This window comes from Crocuta crocuta, unplaced genomic scaffold (genome assembly GCF_008692635.1).
Source record: "Crocuta crocuta isolate KB4526 unplaced genomic scaffold, BGI_CrCroc_1.0 scaffold25, whole genome shotgun sequence".
In the NCBI taxonomy this organism is placed as follows: Eukaryota; Metazoa; Chordata; class Mammalia; order Carnivora; family Hyaenidae; genus Crocuta; species Crocuta crocuta.
Window position 1 is genome coordinate 12689389 of NW_027532015.1, and position 21555 is coordinate 12710943.

General features: G+C 43.3%; 1 protein-coding gene across 1 annotated transcript in view; it reads right to left on the minus strand.

Annotated features, from left to right (window-relative positions):
* Positions 1-12958, minus strand: part of ECT2L (epithelial cell transforming 2 like) — a 68127-nt gene extending 55169 nt beyond the window's left edge. Inside the window, exons 1-2 of the mRNA XM_077776076.1 lie at positions 12893-12958; positions 11647-11759 (exon numbers count right to left, since the gene is read on the minus strand). Of these exons, the coding sequence (XP_077632202.1) occupies positions 11647-11759; positions 12893-12958 (179 nt within the window). The remainder of the gene's footprint in view (positions 1-11646; positions 11760-12892) is intronic.
* Positions 12959-21555: the final 8597 nt, after the last annotated feature.

Below are 21555 nucleotides of genomic sequence, written 5' to 3' on the forward strand. Positions count from 1 at the left end.
AGAAAGAGAGAGAGAGAGAGAGAGAGAGAGAGATTGAGAGAGAGAGAGCACGCACATGCTCAGGGACAGAGGATCTGAAGCAGGCTCCATGCTAACAGCAGAAAGCCTGATGCGTTGCTCAAACTCACCAACTTTGAGATCATGACCTGAGCCCAGGTTGGACACTCAACTGACAGAGCCACCCAGGTGCCCCCCAAAAGATTCTATTTTTAAGCAATCTCTACACCCAACATGGGGCCCAAACTGACAACCCCAACATCAAGAGTTGTACCCTTCACCGACTGAGCCAGCGAGGCACCCCAAGAATCTGAGTTACTTCAATTATACATGTTTTACACTTGTTTCTAGCCTGCACTCCTACAAGGACACATTCAAGTATAATGAACCTTAAACAAGAAAAAAGGAAAATGCTTCAGCCACATAAAAAAAAAAAATCAGTACCCAAGCAGCAGAACTAGGGTAGTTTGTGGTAATGACACTGTGACTCACTGCATTTTAGTTAATGTTGCAAAGTAAGAAATCCGTGAAGAGAAATAACAACATGTAAAGAGACAATGAACAAAATGTGCTTTGCTCTTTTATTGTGACAAGGAGAGCTTCATTTAAATAATTCATGACACTACTTCGCAGCGTGCTACTGAATGTACAATGTGTACTTTGCAAAAATAACAAGGCTTAGGAATACGGAGCTTGAATCTAATTCTCAGCTCTTAAATTCCTGATAAGAAGTAGAAAGAAGCTGCCCAAATTGCGATGAAAAGGACTGAGAGAACAGCTTGCAGCGGTGGCCTGGATAGGGGACGTCAAGTTGGAAGAAGTCCCTGCTTTCTTGTTCCCCGGGCAGTACCGTGTAGTCTCATCTGGTGGCTTTACAATCACGTTATAGCACTGCGAGGGTCTGGATCAGGTGGGTTTCCACAAGGGATGCCAGTGTCACACCGAACATTGATTAGCTTTGGGGTATACAGGGAGTGAAGAACGTATGCTGAAGTCCTCAGTGAATGAGAGAGCAAAGCTGGGTGGGGGGGAAGCAATAAGAAAGGGTGACCAAAGAGTCTCTTTAAAAAGATTTTAAAATTGGGGTGCCTGAGTGGCTCAGTCGGTGAAGTGTCCTACTCTTGATTTCGACTCAGGTCCTGGTCTCACAGTTTGTGGGTTTGAGCCCCACACTGGCCTCCGTACTGAGAGTGTGGAGCCTGCTTGGGATTCTCTCTCTCCCTGTCTCTCTGCCCCTCCTCTGCTCACTCGCTCTGTCTCTCAGAAATAAATACACTTTAAAAAAGAGTTTAAAATCATTTGTCTATTCTGATTCATAGTTACATGGATGCACATAAGCATAACAAATTAGAAGGTTATCTCTGGGTGGTGGGATTCGGGGTGACTTCCCCCTTTTTGCCTACTCACATTTTCCAATACTTTTACCAAAGCCTGGTATTACTACGGAAGAGATAAAGAAGGCCCCAGGCTTGCACCCAGGTCGCCCCTGCCGGGTAGAATGCTCATCATCCTAGTCTTTGCTTGCCTCGCCTCCTGTGTATCTTTCAGACTCAAGCCCTGTCAGGGGAAGGCTGCCCTGATCCCCTGGACGAGGCGAGGTCTCCTTACTTTTCCTTTGCTACTTAGCACAATCGAAGCTATTTATCTGCTATCTGTGGGCCTGGTCAAGCCTGCCTGGGAAATAAAGGAGACTGCAGGCACACAGACTTGTCATTGTTATCAAAGTGCAGTATGCCTTTCCACTTATGACACATGTTGTATAACTTGTGGCCAGGGAGGCAACATGGCGCTGGGGAAGGAGCAAGAAATTTTACCTGGAATGAGCATGGCAGATCTGTGTTACGTGGCTGGTGGAAAGCTACTTTTGCAACAGGGCTGCTGACCATGGAAGGTGATGGTAGTAGAGGGTGGTATTTCTGGGGTCCTGACATAATCCCCCCACCTCCCCAGTAGGCTGACATTCCTGCTGCCCACATGCTGGCGTGTGGGAGGAGGCCCCTCCCCCTCAATGTCATCTCACGGCCTCTGCTGAAACCTGTATCCTCTACGCTTGATGTGCACTACCATGTAATCTAAGCATGGTTTTGCGTTTCCATTCCTGCCGACCCTCAAACTCCATCCCTTTTAGGGCTCATTCACTATTTAAAGGCTTCCTCTTCCACTGGACCTCAAGCTGCATGAAAGAAGGCATGGTGTTTGTCTTGTTTGCTGCTAGGTCCCCAGCACCTGGTATGGTGCTTCTAACCTGGCAGGGGCTGAACAAACATGTGTAAGTTAGAATAAGGAATGAAAAAAATAATGAAAATAGAAGATCACTGCTTATATTAACCTCCTGTTCATTATAACAATTACCGCTGACCTAACTGGCCTAAAGCAGTACAAACGCATGTGGGCAGAGTTCTGGAGGTCAGAAGTCTGAAATCAGTTTCACTGGGCTCCAGTCAAAGGGCTGCCAGGGCTGGCCCCCTCTGGAGGCTCAGAGGGGACAATCTGTCCCCTTGTCCCTTGCAGGCTCTGGAGGTTGTCGGCCTTCCTTGGCTCATGGCCTCTTCTCCCATCTTTAGAGCCGGTAGCACAGGATCTTTACACATCTCCATCTCTCCCACTGCCCCTGGCATGACATTGTCTGTTGCGCCTCTTGCATCCCTTATAAGGACCACTGTGATTACGTTGAGCCCCAAGAACGCAGAATAATCTCCCCACCTCAAAATCCTTAATCACATCTGCAAACTGCCTTTGCCCCATCATGTAACGTCCACAGGTCCCAGGGATGAGGGTATGGACATACTTGGAGGCCACTATTCAGTCTACCGCATCACTCTAACTTCTGAGACATGGAAAACACTCCAAATATTTGCAGTGGTGTCATGCTGTGCTGTCAGATACCCAGTGAGAGGCATGGACTGTCCCTTGTCCTGAAATAGGACATATTTTGTTCTACTAAAATATGAACTTCAGAGGGCAGGAATGTTTTACACTCTATTTAGTGTTGAATCCCATGTACCCAGAATTGTGTTGGCACGTGGTAGGCATTCAGTAAATATTTGCTGAATCCTGGATGAATAGACAGCATTCTTTCGACACCCATCATTTACTTCCCTTCCTTTTGGTAAAATGACTTCAGTTTCTATATGGAGACCCCTGTGGTTCTATAGAAGCTGACTCCGTCCATGGCTCTGAAAAGCGTATAGATAAAGGCTAATTCAATTTATTTGGGTCAATCTCCTGGCCACGGCAATTGGCAAAAGTAGGCATGGACCTACACCAGTCCAAGCAGAGTGAAGCTCAAACAAAGGAATTATTTTTATTTCTGTTCATACGGAGGAGACCTCATAATGAAGCCATGACTGCCCAAGGCAGAGCAGAAGAACAGAAAGAATCAAGTCATGGGTCTGATTACTAAGCCTCTGAATTGAGCTTCAACTGCAGCCAAACCTACTCAGATTTTTTCAATTATATGAGAGAGAAATAATTCCTTTATTACTCATGTCAAGTTTAGGGTTACTTACAATGAAACATTTGAAAACCACTAAGCAGCAGCGCCAGGGAAAGACGAAAATGGCACCTAGCGAACCTGAACAGATCATTCTGTTTCACTGAGAACAGAAGGAACAGGGTACTCATGCAGCCTGTGTTCCTGCCTCTGAGGAAGAATAGACTCTTGGGGCCACCAGGTCATCGGGCCAGTGTCTCACCCTTGGCTGTGTGCCACAGCACTCTGGGAACCGAGTCGATACCACTTCGGCAGCCCCATCCCCGTGTGTTAAGACAAAATCTCTATGGGTGGGGCTCAGTTTTTACAAATGGGCCCAGCGCTTCTTAGCATCCAGGAATTTGACTTCCAAGTAGCAGCAGATCCAGGAGCTCATGTCAACCAAGCACAAAGCACTGAATGTGTGTAGGGTGGTCTTAGGAGGAGGGGGAGCTCCTTTTGGAGGCCCTGAGCTAACGAGGTCCTGAGACCCTGCATGGGAATCTCACTGGCTCTCCTGTGTGTAAAGAGCATCAGCTGAGTGTTCAGTGCATTTTGTTCTTCTAAAGATAGCTGGTTCACAGCTAAATTCTGGAGGGTTGATGTGGCCAGAGAAGGGACGACTGGATAAATGGACTATTATGGGCCATATTAAACCTACTTATCTTCCTTTCACTTAAGCAATGAGGAAAATCAAGGCAGCTCCAGGGTTAGTGACTTCAACAACTCAGTGATGTCATCAAAGGCCAAGGCCAAGAATCTTCTGCATTTTCCCTTTGCCTTGTCAGTAGTTTGCTTTGGTCCTTTGGCTCATTCCCTAAGGTGATTTTCAAATGACTAACCACGTGAGTGATTATCCTCACACAACAGGAACCCCAGGATGGAAAGGGCAGGTCCCTTCCTCAAGTCCCTATTTAAGTCCCTTTGACCGTAAAGAAAACTCTCCCAGAAGCTCTCTAGCAGCCACTTGCCATGTGTCCTTGGGCAGAATTAGTGTCTACATGCCCTTTCGTAATCCAGACACCACAAAGGGGGTGGAATCATCGTGAATCTGTCCAAGCCTGACTCACCCTTGGCAGGGCAGGGTGACAAGCCACTTCTGAAACATATAACACCTGGGGAGAAGGGATATGGAGGAATATGGAGAAGAGACAGGGAATGGTGATGGCAGACGGGTAATCAACAGTGTCCAGCCCACTAAACAGGCACCAAAGAAAGCAAAGATCTATCTAGCTGCATAGGTGTCTGATCTACCCAACCTTTCCAGAAGCCTTCCCCTTTACTTTAGAGCTCTTATTTGCCTCTGTTCTTGCTCCCCTCTATACTTGAGATCTGACTTGCAGGTATTTCTTAAATGGGTAAATGTAGTTTTAATATCTGGTAATATAACTCTTACTCTGTTTTTGCCTTTATATTTATACTTAGCTGTTGCCATCCATTTTCCTTTTTTAAGATTTATGTATTTATTTATTTTGAGAGAGAGTATGCACATGTGAGTGGGGGAGGGATAGAGAGAGAGAGAGAATCCCAAGCAGTTTCCCCACTGTCTCCACGGAGCCTGACGTGGGGCTCGATCCCATGAACTGTGAGATCCTGAACTGAGCCGAAATCAACAGTCAGATGCTTAACTGACTGAGCCACCCAGGCGCCCCTGTTGCTACCCATTTTATTTTCTGGATTAGCTTTAGAATTCGTTTCTCAAAGTCCATAAGAATATCCTATTCGGGAATTTGCACTAGGACTGAATTGAACTTTAAGATTAATTTCGAGAAAATAGGCATCTTTAAACACGGCACATCTGTCTCTTAGGTTTTTGTTTTTAACAGTCCTTTAACAAATTTATAATTTCCTGCGTAAGGGTCCTGCACTTATCTTTTTAGTTTCATGCAACAGACATAGGGAAGCAGAGCTCAGAGAAGGCAGTATGGGGGAGGGGATGGGGGAGTGCGCAGGCCCGACAGCCTGGGTGACATTATCTGAATCTAAGGATCTCACCCGGCTTGAAGCTAGACAAATCTTAAGTCGATACATTCCCATTTCTTCTGAAGCTGGCTTGAATTCCATTTCTGTTATTGCACTTGAAAGCATTCTAACCGTGACATCAAAAGAATGCGCAGGGAGAACAGGAGGAAAGGGGACAAACAGCCACTGAACGCTCACTGTGCACTTGGGGCTTATCCTTCTGCTTCTAAGACCTGCTGGCCTACTTAGGTCTCGTGGGCAGACACTTCTACACTGCCTCCGCTGCAGCCCTCCCGGACATTTCCTCAGCAGATTCTTAAATACAGGACAGAGACAAATGTCCTCTTAAACCCCTTTCTCCATTTTCCAATGATTTATCTGTGAATTTGGCTGCTCCTACACAGAAGGTAATAGGATTCTTGGTAGCTGTGGAAGCTAATAGCATGTGCTTTATAAATGGCCAGTAGTCTTAATTATCAGGGCTGCGGCATGTGGGACACTGTGCAATGAACAACTTCAGGAGGTGCCGCTAACACAGATGACAGTGTGAAACAGCACCCCGGAGTTGTGCGACATGCCACCCTTGGGTATTACGACTGTGTCTCATTCCTCCTGGAGTTGTTACACAGAAGTTTGGAATTAATTAAATAAAGAAAAGTCTTGACTGAAGCAAAGTATTAGTAATCTCCCATACTTGAGAACTTGTGATACCTTGAAAAGTTCCTTCCTCCCAGAGAGCTAGCAAATGAAAAATTTGTTCGGATAATTTTTTTTGCTATTCTTGTAACTAGGAGTATTTGGAACATCTTCATCCATTCAACAAGCATTTACTGAGTGGCTGCTGTGTACCTGGTATTGCTCTAAATGTTAGGGACACAGAGAGTCACCAGAAAAAGTTCTTGCCCTCACGAAGCTAGTCTAATGGAGTAGACGCACAGTAAGTAAACAACTACTGTGCATGACATGATGTCAGGTGCTGCTAAGTGCTGTAACAGCAAGTTAAACCTTTTAAAGTGCAGCACCACCACTATTGAAGAATGGCACCACTTACAAAATGGAAACTGAGAATTTCAAGTGCATGGGCTTCGCCTAGCATAAACCAATGACCTTCCCACCATCCACTCTTCCTCTGTCCCCATCCCCACCCAAAAAAACAGTTGGGTTTTTGGTTTCTCCTTTTCCTTGAAACTCAAGGGTTTTCCTTCTTAGCTTCATCCGCTTCTAAAAACTGCCCCAGTGACAAATGACAGTTGTCCCCGACCATGTGATCTATGTGAAAGGACGGGAGGAGCATGTCCAAAACCCAGGGCTGAGGAGAGGGAAGACTCAGGATGAACCAGATTTCCAGACTCATCTCGGATATTTAGAAACACAGTGTGCCTTTAATATGCTCTCCCACTGCCTCCACACAGAGATATTCTCCGTTCAAATGGGTGCTCAGTCACTCCGAGTGATGTGGCTGTTCTGAATTCAGATTTAACCTAGATGCATTGTCTCTGAGACATTATACACCAGATCTCCTCACAGTCCACAGATGAGCTAGCAACCCTCACCTGAGCTCTCCCAGGAGCGGCTTGGAAAGACGGGGTAGGTGCAGGGAGGTGGGTGGGTGGGGTATTCTCTCTTCACTGTACATTTTTCTGGCCCACCCTGCTTCTGGTCAGCTCTGATGGAGACAGATGATGAGAGCGAATCCTTCAGCGTTCACGTCCTCCCTCCCCACCGACACACACAAGCAGACAATGCATCTGTGTCAGGATTGCACCTGCGTGAACGTCGCCCCAGGGACCCGCCAGGGAAGGCTACAGGTCTGAGCAGCTCCAGCCCTGGGATGAAAGGCCTTTGTATGGGGCGGTGCCTGCTGCTGAGTCGGGGCAATTAGAAACCGGTCCTGCCAGTGTGGAGAGGGGACAGATGCAAACATCTCCTGGGATTCCCTGAGGGACAGACGCAAACAGCCCACTGTTCTTTCAGGAGTCAGAGGAAAAGTCAGCCTAGTCAAGTGGAAGGGGGGTGGCATTAATGGAAGCCTTAGGCACGCGGTCATATAAGCATAACGCACTGGGGAAAATGTCACGTTACAGGTTTGTAAACATTGCTGAGGTGGAAGATGTGCAGGAAAGATTCCCAGGAGAGGGGTCACTGAAGTTGAGGTGAGGAAAAGCTTGCCAGAGCGATGGTTTAAGAAGCTGAACCTTTGAAAATGTCTTAAATATCATATAAGATTTCCATTTAAGAAATCTTCTTAAGAGGGGCCTGGGTGGCTCAGTCAGTTAAGTGTCCAACTTTGGCTCAGGTCATGATCTCATGGTTCATGGGTTCGAGCCTCACATTGGGCTCTGTGCTGACAGCTCAGAGCCTGGAGCCTGTTTCGGATTCTGTGTCTCCCTCTCTCTCTTGTCTCTCTCTTGGTCCCTTGACCAGTGTAACCTGGTCACACTGTGTCTTGCTCTCTCTCAAAATAAATAAATAAATAAATAAAAACATTAGAAAAAAAATCTTAAGTTTGAACAATATGGAATATATATTAGCACAGAAAAGAAAAATCCTAGATTTTGGAAGATACCTCATTGAGATTAAGTAAAAACTTTCAAAGAGAATTCTGACAACACAGTCCCACCCTATACTACCATATCCTATTTAATAGCTTTATAACCATAACTGCCTGAATTAAGACCAAATCATTCAGAAATTATAAAACAAAACATCTAAATAATGGCTCCTCTGCCTTGAAAACAGGGATTGTACAAATACAGCCCAGTTTACATATAAATATTTCAGACATTCTCTCATGTATTTATAAGCTTATTCAGTGGTGGCGGAATAGGGACTATAGGAATAAATAAGGTTCCAAAGAAATGTTTAACAATTAAAAGTTGATTGCACTGTCACTGTTTGACCCAGCAGTTCCATTCCTAGGTCAAGACCTAAAAGAAATAAAGACACCCATCTAGAAAAGCCTGCGCTCAGATATTCATAGCAGCATTACTCATAATCGCCAAAATATGGAAGCCACACAAATGTCCATGAGCTTAGGAATGGATACATAAAATATGGTGTATCCACCCATGGAATATCATTTAACAATAAGAAGGAAAGAAGTACTGATATATGCTACAGAATGGATGAACCTTGAGAACATTGTTTTAAAAAAGAAAACCACAGGCCCCCAGCGACTTCACTTAGACGGAGTTGCCAAACCGGGGCTTAAGATCCAATCTAATTGCAGTTTCAACCTCCTCCAGAAATGGGGCTTTAACCGGTCAGTCAGGATAATTTTTTGTCCCATCTGCACCAACAAGTCTGGTACCTGGGTCCTCTCCATCCCCCAAAGAAAGATGAGGCAATCTGCGTGATAAGACACGTTGTTCCCCTCCCTCCCCCCCAGCAAACAGCCTTGTTTGGAACAATCCTTTTCTTCTGCTAATAAGTTTCTTGCCCCCACCCTCCATCCATAAAAACTTTCCTTCCATTTTATTTTGTACAACTCCTCTTAGAGTCCAGCTCTACTTGCTAGATGGGTGCCGCCTGATTCCTGAATCACTTCATAAAAGCAAACAGGCCTTCAAATGTACTTGGCTGCATGTTGTTATTTAACAACAATACATGAAAGTAGCCAGCTACAGAAGACCTCATATTGTATTTATTTGAAAAGTCCAGAAAAGGCAAGTTATAGAAACAGAAAGTAGATTCGTGGTTGCCCGGTGCAGGGGATGGAGATGGGGAGTCACTGCTAATGGGGAGGTTTCCTTTTGGGGTGTTGAAAATGTTCTAAACTTAGATGGTGGTAGTGTTTACACAACTCTGAATATACTGAAACCACTGACTTGGACCTTTTGAATGATGACTTTTATGGTATGTGAATTATATATCAATAAAGATGTTTAAAAGAAAGGTGATAGCACTAACTTTAAAAAATAAGATCAATTGGGCTTTTAGATTTAATTAAAATCAAGCATAACTTGAATTAGATTAGACTATCAGCAAATGGTTTCTGTAGTTGTTAGCAGGAGAGAAGACATGGCTGGCCCACAGAGAGAGAGAGGAAGAAAGACTTAATCCAGAGGTACCTGGNTCCGATGTGGGGCTCGAACCTACAACTGTGAGATCGTGACCTGAGCTGAAGTCGGACGCTTAACTAACTGAGCCACCCAGGTGCCCCTCAAATAAATTTTCAAAAAAGTCTTAATCTAAGGAATAAGCTAATTGATGTTCAGCAACAAAAGCCACCACTACAAATTAAAAATGGGTTCAGGATGTCAAATCTAGAGACCAGACATTGATACACAACTTCCCCTAAATAAGCAAGCAGCAGCCCAGAATATGTAATAATAGCTTCCTATGAAACTATGAAATATATATATGTATATATATATATATATATATATCTGCAGAGATGCAGCTGCTATCAAACAATGCAAAGTAGTTCCACTGAGCAGATTAGTTCCATAGCCTCATGCCATAGTAAGAACTCAGGTACCAGACAAAGGATACGATTTCCAGTGACAAAATGTCAGGCCTGATGTTAATGAGCCTCAAAATATACCACAAGACCTCTAATGACCCCCAGTGGTTACAGCTAAAATTGCGTGGTTTGTGGTACATGAGAACAGAACATGATGTACCCTGAGCAACTATGGATTTGGGGTTTGGTCTATTATTTTACCTTGGAAGCTGTAAAGTCGGAGTGAAAGGAAACCCAGCCAACGACTCCCATAACAAGCTCCCTTCCCTGATTTTTAAGCATTGACTAAAGAGCTTATTTCTCTGTGGCCTGTTTTTGTAGCCTTTTTCAACACAGCCAGGAAGGTGCTCGCTTCCCTCCAGTGATTGGTAACTCCATCGGTGGCTGTCTGTGGACAACCCCCAGTGCAGCCATGGATGCAGGAGAAGGCAGCCAGGAGAGAAGGTGGGCAAGCAGGTAGAAGAGATGAGATGGCTGACTGGAAAGAGACGGGCGGAAGGAAGTGTAAGAAAGGGTGGAAGGCGGGTATTACAAACTAAAATAGGCCAATTTGGTTTTGCACGACTCTGGCACTTTTTGATAGTTGTCTCAGAAATTCAAGGATTAGTCTCTCCCAACAACCTCACCACCAGGTTGTAGTGAAAGCAACTGACACCAGACGATGCCATGCCTAGAATCACCCTCAACAAACCTAGTGAACCAGCCCCAGGCACTTCATACAGTCTCCTCTGTGGGCTTGATGGAGCCCCAGCTCTCTGTCCTTTGGGTGAAAGGTTTACTCAGTTGAGATAGTACAATGTCCCAGAAACGAGATTCTATTATTACCCTCATTGTTAGGCTCAGGCTACCAGAAACCCCCAGACTGACAAGGGCATGGATTGGGGATAAAATCTTACAAGCACCTGCTACTGCGCTGGCTGGATTCTCAAGCCAGGTCCGGGCGGGTCAGAGGGCTCTCTAGATATTTTCAGTCCCACATCTAAATACCTTTAATTTCACCAATGAGTCCATTTCTAGCATTCATCTCACAGATGAACAAGCCACTAGTTGCTCTGATAATAACTCATGTCTGATATTTGCTATGCTAATTAGCAAAGTATCTTGTAATAACTGAGACACTGTGACCTTCCCAATAACCGCGCTAGCTAACCACCCTTAGAGTATTAAATCCTGATCCAAACACTAGCTGTAATTTCAACCAGCACATTCACATATCACACCATCTCCGTTGGAGTATTTCAAAGCAAATAACAGACCTAGGAGGCAAGGGGAAGGATAAGAACAAGAACGCATTGGCAATTGGTGGCAGCTGTTACTATTCTTGCCCATATGCCTACATGTTGCTACCATGGCCATTCCTTGGATATTTTTCAGATCCATTCAGGTAACAATTATTTATGGACTGCCTATGTACCGGATATCTACCTGACAAATATTATCCTTCCATTCTAAGAAGAATTTAATATACTAAGAGAATGTTAAAAATTCACTGGCTGAAGTCTCTGCCATTTGCAAAACCTCAACATCTCACTGTGGTCTGAAGGTGTTATAACCCCCCAAGGCTCCATTTCATCCTCGAGGAGGAAGCAGCACTAGAAGATTCTGTTTATAAACCTTAAAATAGCAGTTGCTCTATTTGTTCTTTTGAGGGGAAAGAAGAAAAAGAAACCCTTAAAGGTTATATAAACATTTTACTATATTTTACTTCCTTTAAGAACCAATGGTAATTGCATCCTTGGGCTACACTTACCTTAACTGTGATTTCGTGCATTGTAAAAAAATCGTGAATAAGAATTCTTGACGTTGCTTGTTAGTCCAGAGGTCAAACCAATGACTTATAAGAGCAACTCTTTCCTGAAAGAGCTGTAAGGGGGAGAAAATATCATTTTCCTGTATAGTTCAATCTAAGTTGCTAAGCAATCCTTAGACAGTCTACCAGCCTCATGGGTAATATTTGCATAGCACATTATAGTTCACAAAGCCCTTCCAGGACATAGTAGGGGTCTATCCCTTCAGCTTAAACTGCTTTTATCTGGGGATAGAGACGAGCCCAGGCTTGTTGGGTGGGCTGGTGGGAAAGGCTGGCCAGGGGATATAATTACAGTGGGGCCCAAGGAGGGCCTCTCTGGAAAACAAAGAGGTAATGAATCCTGGCTCTTGTTTCTACCTAAACGAATGTGGCCTGAGGAAACAGATGCCAAACATTTCATCTTGAAAACACTTAGAGGCTACACTTGAATTGTGAAAACAGGATCATTTGAAGTAGGTATGATTTACTAACCCAGCGTCCTGCAGCTCCATAACCCGCACCAAAACAAAAGTTAATGAATACTGCTAAGTAGCCATTGTTTGACGTGTGTCCAAGGAAGGCATCCACCAAGGACCAGGGGCCCCCCAAACCGGGGTGTCAGCCCAGCTCTGTTCAGACGACATATACAAACTTGCTGGCTTTATTGCTGGGTCAGGCTCTGGCCTTAACCCGTCTAGTCTCCTTCCCTTGGAACAGGCCTGAACCACCCATGAGTTATCAGCCTTCACCATTAAAGTCTGGCAGAACTGCCAAAACCATTCAGTAACTACTTCTTGCACCACCTTTCAAAGGAGGGGGCGTCCCCAGGCCATTGAACCAAACTGAGAAGAGAGGACTAAAGAAAAACACAGAGAATTAATTACACACAAATACTCTCCACATCAAACACCACCCAAGCACCTCCTCTTTTCTCCTCCCCAGCATACGGTGTTTCCTGGGGGCTTCTATTTTGTCCCTGGAGGTGCAGAGGAAAGGGGAGCATCCTCATAAAGTAGGAGTTGAGGACTGGAATGAGAAGAGACTGTCTTTGGGGCAGACAAATGGAAGTTTATTTTTACTTGAAGTGACTCCAAAACTAAATTCTTTAGAGTTTCTTTTTTTAAATATGGCGACATGAGACCCAATAGGTCACGGTAAAATTAGCCCTACAAGTTAAACTTGTTTTATTCCAGAGTATGTAACTTACCTCTCTATTTAACGACTTGTTGCTGAAAGGTGTCCAGGCACTGAATCTTGTGTGGGAGCACTCCATTTCCAGAGTTTTTCCAGAAGAATCCCAAGCTGACATCTCAGCAAATTATTTTCTTCCAGCCCTAAGAAATATAGCTTCATTTCAATAGAGGCTTGATTAAGATTACCTAGAAACATCCAATATTGTCCTCATAAGAATTACAATAATTTCAGCCACTCATTTACTTCTATATATTTATTTAAACATTTTTTTAACATTTACTCATTTTTAAGAGAGAGACATAGCACAAGTAGCGGAGGGGCAGAGAGAGAGGGAGACACAGAATCCGAAGCAGGCTCCAGGCTCTGAGCTGTCAGCACAGAGCCTGATGTGGGGCTCAAGCTTATAGACCATGAGGTAATGACCCGAGCTTAAGTCAGACGCTTAACTGACTGAGCCACCTAGACGCCCCATACATCTACATATTTACTTGGATAAAATTACAGCAAATTATGTATATATATATACATCCCTGTGGAAGATAATCCGTACAAATATGCGCAGGGATTCCATGAACTTCTGCGCATTGCAGGCTATTCTGTCCTCATCTATTTGTACCCAAATGTGAATCTAAATCAGAGTTGTTTTTCACGTTGCTGGGAAAATGACTCAGAAATTGGACTGATTCTCTACCAGCCAGGAATACTGACTTTTTCTTTCCCTGGAAAGTAGTAACCTGAAGGGCTTAAAGAGGGCACTCTACCTGCCTATCTTTTGAGAACACGATGAAGATACAGAGAATAAAAATAATGTATTAGTCATCCATTGCTGTATAACAAACCATCCCCGAATTTAACAGCTCAAAACAACAAAGCTTTATTATACTGGAGTTTCTGTGTGTCAGGAATCGAGGCACCATCTAGTGGAGTATCTAATCAGTCTGCTGGTGGCTGCCATAGCAAAGTATCACAAAGTGAGTGGCTTGAACAACAGAAATTATTTTCTCACAATTCTGGAAGCCAAAAGCTCAAGAGCAAGGTGCCATCTGGTGACACCTGTCTGCCTGGCTTGGACACAGCAATCTCCTCTCTGTGTTCTTACAGGGCCTTTCTTCTGCGCACATACTGGGTACAATGGGTAAGCAGCAGAGAGAGAGAGAGAGAGAGAAAGAGAGAGAGGTCTTTGGTGTCTCTTCCTGTCCTTCTAAAAATATTAGTCCTGTTGGATTAAGGCCCCACCTTATAACCTCATTTAATTTTCATTACCTCTTATTAGGCTCTGTCTCCAAATATCGTTACCTTGGAGGTTAGGGCTTCCACATGAAATGTGGGGGGACACAATTAAGGCCATAATAGGTACTTCTGCTTCAGGGTTTCTCATAAAGCTGCAATCAGGGTGTTGGCTAGGACTCCAGGCTCATGTGAAGGATGTGAAACTCTTTCATGTGGTTATTTGAAGGATTCAGTTACTCATGGGCTGTTGGACTGAAGGCCTCCATTCTCACTGGCTGTTGGCTGGAGGCCTCTCTTGTCTTAGTTGCTACATGGGCCTCTCCACAGAGCAAATAAGAAAGCAAGAGAGGGCACACGAGAGAGAAGCCAGTTTCTTTGTAACCTAACCTCAGAAGCGATACACCATCACTTTTGCTCTGTGAGTGAGAAGCAGCTCACTCGGTCCAGCCTCCTCTACAGCAGGGAGGATAATACAAGAGCATGAACAGTAATACAGTCTATCTCACTTCAGTTCTCTTCTTTTTCCACATGCAGAACATGCTTGCCCACTTCTTAATGGACACAACCCAGAAGTCCCCCTCATCAATATTTTTAGCTCCAATCCCAGAAGACGTGGATGATTTACAACAGTCTCTATAGATCCAGATATAGCTCCTCTTACTCTAGCAATCTCTGAATTAAAAAGATAGGTTGGCCCTAGCCCTTTATACATATAACAGTAGAGCAGGGAAAGGGTAACTACAATAAACATTCCCATTTGGAAAGGAGAAGAATGACATCTAAAAGAGCTGATCCACAGCAAGTCTGAGATCCTGCTGTATGAGGCTGGGGCCCAGTGATCATTTTTAGTCTCAAACAATCGTGTTCTCTTCCACGCCATGGCAGTGATTTCTTTGACAATACCACTTTCTCAAAATCTAGTTTAAGTTATGCTTTGATTCTAGGCAGTGTTATATTCTACCATTGTTTTGAGCCCCCCTACCCACCCCCTGTCTCTCTCTCTCTCTCTGAATTTGAATGCACGTATTTTGAGCCTATCAGGCTTCTTTGGGAAGAGCTCAACCCTAAGTCTGTCTTCCCTGAGATATTTTTCCAACTGAAAGTATTTGCGGGTTATCACCTTGTTCCATTGACAGATCCTAACCCCCTACTCTTGCTTGGTCCTTCCACTGAGCAGGATTTAAGCAGCCTTTGGGGCTGAAAGGCCTTCTCAATTTATTTCTTTACTAGTCGAAGATGTAAATCAGTTCCATCTTCTAACCTAGCAAGTACCTGAGTTTTTGGCTCTCTCTGAATTCCTTTACATTCCGGCTTACAAACCAGCCAAATATTCTCTGAGCTCCGCTATTTCTGGTAGGTACCTCAGCAAATGCAGCCGGGAGTAATAAATTCATCCTAATAACATTCATTTTCTATCTCTTTGCATAAAGTACAAGCCATTTATTCTACATATTCTACAAAACTATAGTTTTGTAAGTTTTTTCCCACTGTATAACATGGCCTGCCATCTTACCAAGTATCTAACAACAATTTCATGCTGCCAGACCGGCTGTTAATACCACATAATTTGGAATGTGTTGTTATTGCTATAGCAACATCTTGCTCCTGGAACCAATATTTGTATTGACCAAACATTTAAGACAAATAACAGTAAACTTACACAAAATCTTCCAGAGAATGAAAAAAGTGGGAATTACTTCCAGGTCTTTTTATGACATGAGCATAACCTTGACAACAAAACTCAACAAGGGCCTTGAAAGAGAAATATTATAAGTCTATTATCACAAACACAGATGCAAAAATCGTAACCAAAATCTTAGAACACCAACCCCAGAACATATAAAAGATAACATATCCCCACCAAGTAGGATTTATTCTTGGAATGTCAGTTTGGTTTGATATTACAGATTCAATGCACTTCTCATCCTTCACAAAACAAAGGAGAGAAATGATATAATAATCTGAATAGATATGAAAAGTGCATTTAATAAGCTTCAACATCCATTCCTAACAATAACAACAAAAGCTTAGCAAACTAGAACTTGAAGGCAACTTAGTGATCCAAATAAGGACATATTATAAGAAACAGCAGACTTAAGAGTGAAATGCTGAAGCCTTCCTTTTGATTGCTACTGCCACCTTTATTTAGCATTATCCTGGACATTCTCTCCAATGTAATAAAGCAAGAAAATAACATGCATAATAATTTAAACAGAAAAATAAAGGTCATCATTACTTATAAATGGCATAACTGTATGTAGAAAATACCAAAGAATCCACAGATAAAATATCAGATTTAATGCATAAGCTTAGTAAAGTTGCTGTGCATAAGGGCAACATTTAAAAATCTGTATTTCTGTATATTAACAACAAACCCCTTTAAATAACAGTATATCATTTGTAGTGATTTTTAAAAATCCAATTTAAGTTCAGTGAGGGACAAATACTTCACATAGCATACTAAAAATTCTATCAAGAGAAATTTCTGAAAATCTAAATAAGAGGATACATACATATAGGTGTTGGTTCTACAAAATTAATCTATTAATTTATATGATCTCAGTCAAAACCAGCAGGTAGTATGTGTGCGAGTGTGTGTGTGTGTGTGTGTGTGTGTGTGTGTGTGTGTTTGACAGACTCATTACGAAACGTGTATGGAAATGCAATGTATCAAGAATAGCAAAGACAACTTCAAAAAGAACAAAGAAGGGGTGACGGGGTGGCTCAGTCAGTTGAGTATTTGACTCTTGATTTAAGTGCAGGTCATGATTGCTGGGTCAGGGGATCAAGCCTTACATTGGGCTCTGCATTGAGTATGGACTCTGATTAAGATTCTCTTTATCTTTTCCTCTCTCTCTCTCCCTCTGCCCCCTTCCCTGCTTACATGCCTGAGAGAGAGAGAGAGAGAGAAATTTTTTTTAAAAAGAGAAAAGTGGTAAGACTCACCCTACGATGTTAGGACTTAGTTATGATAAAGCTGCTCTGCATAACTGCATGAGATATTGGCAGAAGAAGAGACAAACCAATAGAAACAGACCCACATTAGGGGTGCCTGGGTGGCTCAGTTGGTTAAGTGTTCAACTTCAGCTCGGGTCATGATCTTGCAGTTTGTGGGTTTGAGCCCCGCATCGGGTTCTGTGCTGGCAGCTCAGAGCCTGGAGCCTGTTTCAGATTCTGTGTCTCCCCCTCTCTCTGCCTCTCCCCTGCTCATGTTCTGTCTCAAAAATAAATAAACTATTAAAAATTTTTTTTAAAAAGAAAGAAACAGACCCACATATACATGGCCACTTGATATATGACAGAGGTGGCATGCAGAGCAGTGGAGAAAGGAAGATTCTAGTGAGCAACAGGTGGAGCAAAACAACTATCCATTTGGGCCACGCTGACCCCAGAATCATGAGAAATAATAAACAGTTATTGTGTTAAGCCCCTAAGTTTTAAGGTGGTTTATTATTCATCAATAACAACCGATACAAAACTTGGTACCTGGAAGTACAGTGTGGCCATAACATAACTGAGGCCGTATGGCATTGACTTTAGGAACAGGAGGCAGGTGGAAAGTAGATGGGTAGTGAGCAGACTTTCAGTGGAAGCTAGGAGAACAGCGGAGCTGCTATGGATGGCTAGACAGCCAGTGACTGTGTTATATGCAGTGGAACGTTTAGTAACAGTTGCCTGAGTTGGTATGGACAACACAAAATGTACCAAGAAATACACAGATCTGACTAAAGACATTCTAAGTAGGATGTAGAAAAGGCTAATTGACCTTTTTAGCTGTATATCATGCAATCAGAGAGACATGAAATGATCTGAAAGATCTATTTAGTTTTTGAGTAGAATTTTGTGGAAATAAAGAACATCTAGCACAGTATCTTTGGCTAGAAAAAAGTCTCAAAATAGTAAAGGTCTCATTTCAAAGACTTCCTTTAGAAGGCCTTTGAAAGGTTTGAGATGGTACTGACCCTCTCATTTAGAAAATAAAAGAGTTGCCGGGCACCCAGTTGGCTCAGTTGGTTGAGCATCTGACTCTTGATTTCAGCTCAGGTCATGATCTTGTGGTTCATGAGTTTGAGCCCCGCTGTCAGCACAGAGTCTACTTGGGATTCTCTCTCTCTCTCTCTCTCTCTCTCTCTCTCTGCCTCTTTTTCTCTCTCAANTGTCAGCACAGAGTCTACTTGGGATTCTCTCTCTCTCTCCTCTCTGCCTCTTTCTCTCTCTCAAAATAAATAAATTTTCAAAAAGTTATAAAAAGAAAAATAATGAGTTCCTAAGAATCTTAAAGCCTGCACCTTGAATCACAGCACAAGGTAGAGAGGGGCCTATCTTAAAGAGATTTGTGGAAATAGTCTTGTATTAAAATAGATTATAAATCAGATTATAATTAGGTACAGAGAAAGAAGACTGTTCTGGTGAAAGCATGACCAGATGGAAAGAAAAGGGACCAAGAAACTTTGCAATGGTCTCTCGCACACCAACTTGCTATAGGCAGGAAGCAGGCTGAGAAAGCTAGGAAGCTAGGCAACCACAAGGACTAATCCTTTCTTATTGAAAAGGATGGAGGAGTCAGAAGGTGGAGCCAGGAAGCAGGAGTGCAGGGCCAAGAGAAGCTGCAGACAATGGAAGAGGGGACTACTCCCAAGAAGGAGACCTGGACTGTAGTCAAGGAACAATCCGTGCAACTGGCCTGGCTAAATTTCAGAATTGCTAGGTACCAGCAACTGCCCCAGGCCCTGTGTTTCCTGCCTTTATGAACAGGAAATGCTACCCTTCTTGTGTGTCACCAGTGCAAGGCGGGGGTCTGGGAGAAAGCCCAGTTCACAGGTCTCCAGATCAAGGGAAGCTACAGATAAGGAGCCTCATTTGCAATTGGCCTTGATACAGACCACAGGAGATGGGACTTCAAGCCTCATACCATAAACGGCTGAGACTTTGGGGGTCTTGCGATGGAGTAAACGTATCCTGAATGCAAAAGGCATGTGACTTGTGGCCAAAGAGCTCGATGTGGTATATTGTCTGTGCCTATGGCCAGGAAACACTGCTCCCATCCTTGCGTATGTGTATCAGCTTTTCCATCAAGAGGTAGTCTTGGGGTGCCTGGGTGGCTCAGTTGGTTGAGCGTCCCGCTTCGTCTCAGGTCATGATCTCACGGTTCGTGGGTTCGAGCCCCACGTCGGGGTCTGTGCTAACAGCTAGCTCAGAGCCTGGAGCCTGCTTCGGATTCTGTGTCTTCCTCTCTCTGACCTTCTCCTGCTCACGCTGGCTCTCCCTCTCACTCAGGAACAAATAAAACGTAAAAAAAAAAAAAAAAAAGAGGTAGTGTCTCTTGCCTGCCCCCTCTTTGAATCTGCACTAGCACTGTCTTGTCGTAACTAACGGATGCTGATAAAGTGAAGATGTGTGGCTTCTGGGCCTAGGCCTTAAGAAGATTTGCAGTTTCTCATCTGGTCCACTTGGGCTCTAGCTGCCATATAAACAAGCCCAAGGTAGATGACAGGACGATGAGAGAGACCATATGGAGAGACAGAGGCGAGCCAGCCCAAAGCCATTCCAGCCACCCTAGTCAAAGCACCAGATGTGTGAACGAAGCATTCTCAGGTATTCTGCCCCCACGGAGCTCCCAAGTGAATACAACCATATGAATGACCCCAAACTATAACAGGCAGAAGAACCACCCAGGTGAGGCCAGCAAACCCACCGAGTCATGAAAAGCAATGATTTCTGTTTCAAGCTACCTAGAATCTGAGACTGTTTGTTATCCAGCACAGACTGACAGAGCCATATGCTGGTGAGCATCCAGAATCATCACCTACAGCTGGTGAACATGCAGACTGGTATATGTACTTTGCAAAAACAGTTTGGCATTATTTCCTAACGCTGAACATGTGCATACAATTGACTCAACAGAAAAACATGAACATGTGGACCAAATATATCCACAAGCACACTCCCGGCTACATCAGATAGCTCCAAACTGGAGAGAGTACAACCGTTCACCAGCAGTCAAATGGATAAATATATTGTCATGTATCCATGTGCTAGAATGCTATGTATCAATGAACGGTCTGCTACTACATGCAACAATATGTGTGAAGCATTCACATAAGGCATTAAACAAAAGAAGCTGGAAACGACATACCACATTTTGTACGGTTTGATTCATACAAAGTTCTACACTACAGTGTTGGAAGTTAAGATGGCAGTGACCTTTGGGTAGGATAGAGTAGGTATGACTGGGGGGGACATAAGAGGTGCCTCTGGGGGCTGGTCCTGATCTAGCAGTGGGGACCCAGTGGGGTTCGCTTTACAATTCACTGAGTTCCATACTTATGATTTGCATATTTTTCTACATCTTCTATTTCTTTTTTTTTTTTATTTACTTTGAGAGAGAGTGCATGAGAGAGTGGGAGAGGGCCAGTTTATTTATTTTGAGAGAGAGGGAGAGAGAGAGAGAGAGAGAGAGAGAGAGAGAATCCCAAGCAGACTCTGTGCTGTCAGCACAGAGCCCCATGTGGGGCTTGAACTCACCAACTGTGAGATCATGACCTGACCCAAAATCAAGAGATGAATGCTTAACGAACTGAGCCACCCAGGTGTCCCTACATCTTCTATTTTGATCAAGAAGTTTGAAAAAGAGATCACTTATAAAATACCAAACACTATTAAGTATCGAGAAAAAAAAGTGCAAACTTTATGAAGACAATTATAAAATTTTATTGAACATTTTAAAGAACCTAAATAGAGAGAGGTGTTTTATTCATGAATTAGAGAATTCAGAATGAAGAGATTACTTTTCTCAAATGGATTCACCAATTCAATACAATCTCAATTTTAAAAAATCCTAAGAGATACTGTGGTATGTGTGTGTAACTTAAAAAGCTGATTCTAAGATATTCATGGAGGTTTAAAGGGCCAAAAATAGTCAAGTCAGTCTGGCAGAACCCGGGAGGGAAATATGTTTCTAGATAGAAAGACTCACTGTAAAGCTGGAGTAATAACGTCACATGGCATTAGTATGGAGACAAATCTCTAAGCCCAGGGAACAGGAGACGAAGTCCAAAATAGACTCCTGTATACATGGGTACTTGTTAGATGATACATCAAAAAAGAAGAGATGGATTTTTCCATTTATAGAAACCAGAGCATCTGTTTAAAAGAAAGAGAGAAGAAATTGGACCCCTTTCCCACACTATACACATCCACACACACATCAACTATCTGAAGGCTTTCTATATATAAAATCAATTACACATGGTTTGTGATTCCCCAGAAGACAAAATTAAGAACTATGTATGAGGTCAGAGAGACAGATTTTGGATCAATCTAAGTGGGAAAACAACCACTTCAGCAGCTTTCAGCTGTCTCAGGAAGTTATGTCCATTACTGGAGACATTTAAAAAAAAATTGGATGACCACTTGTCGGTGAAATTCTAGCTGGGATTCCAGCAT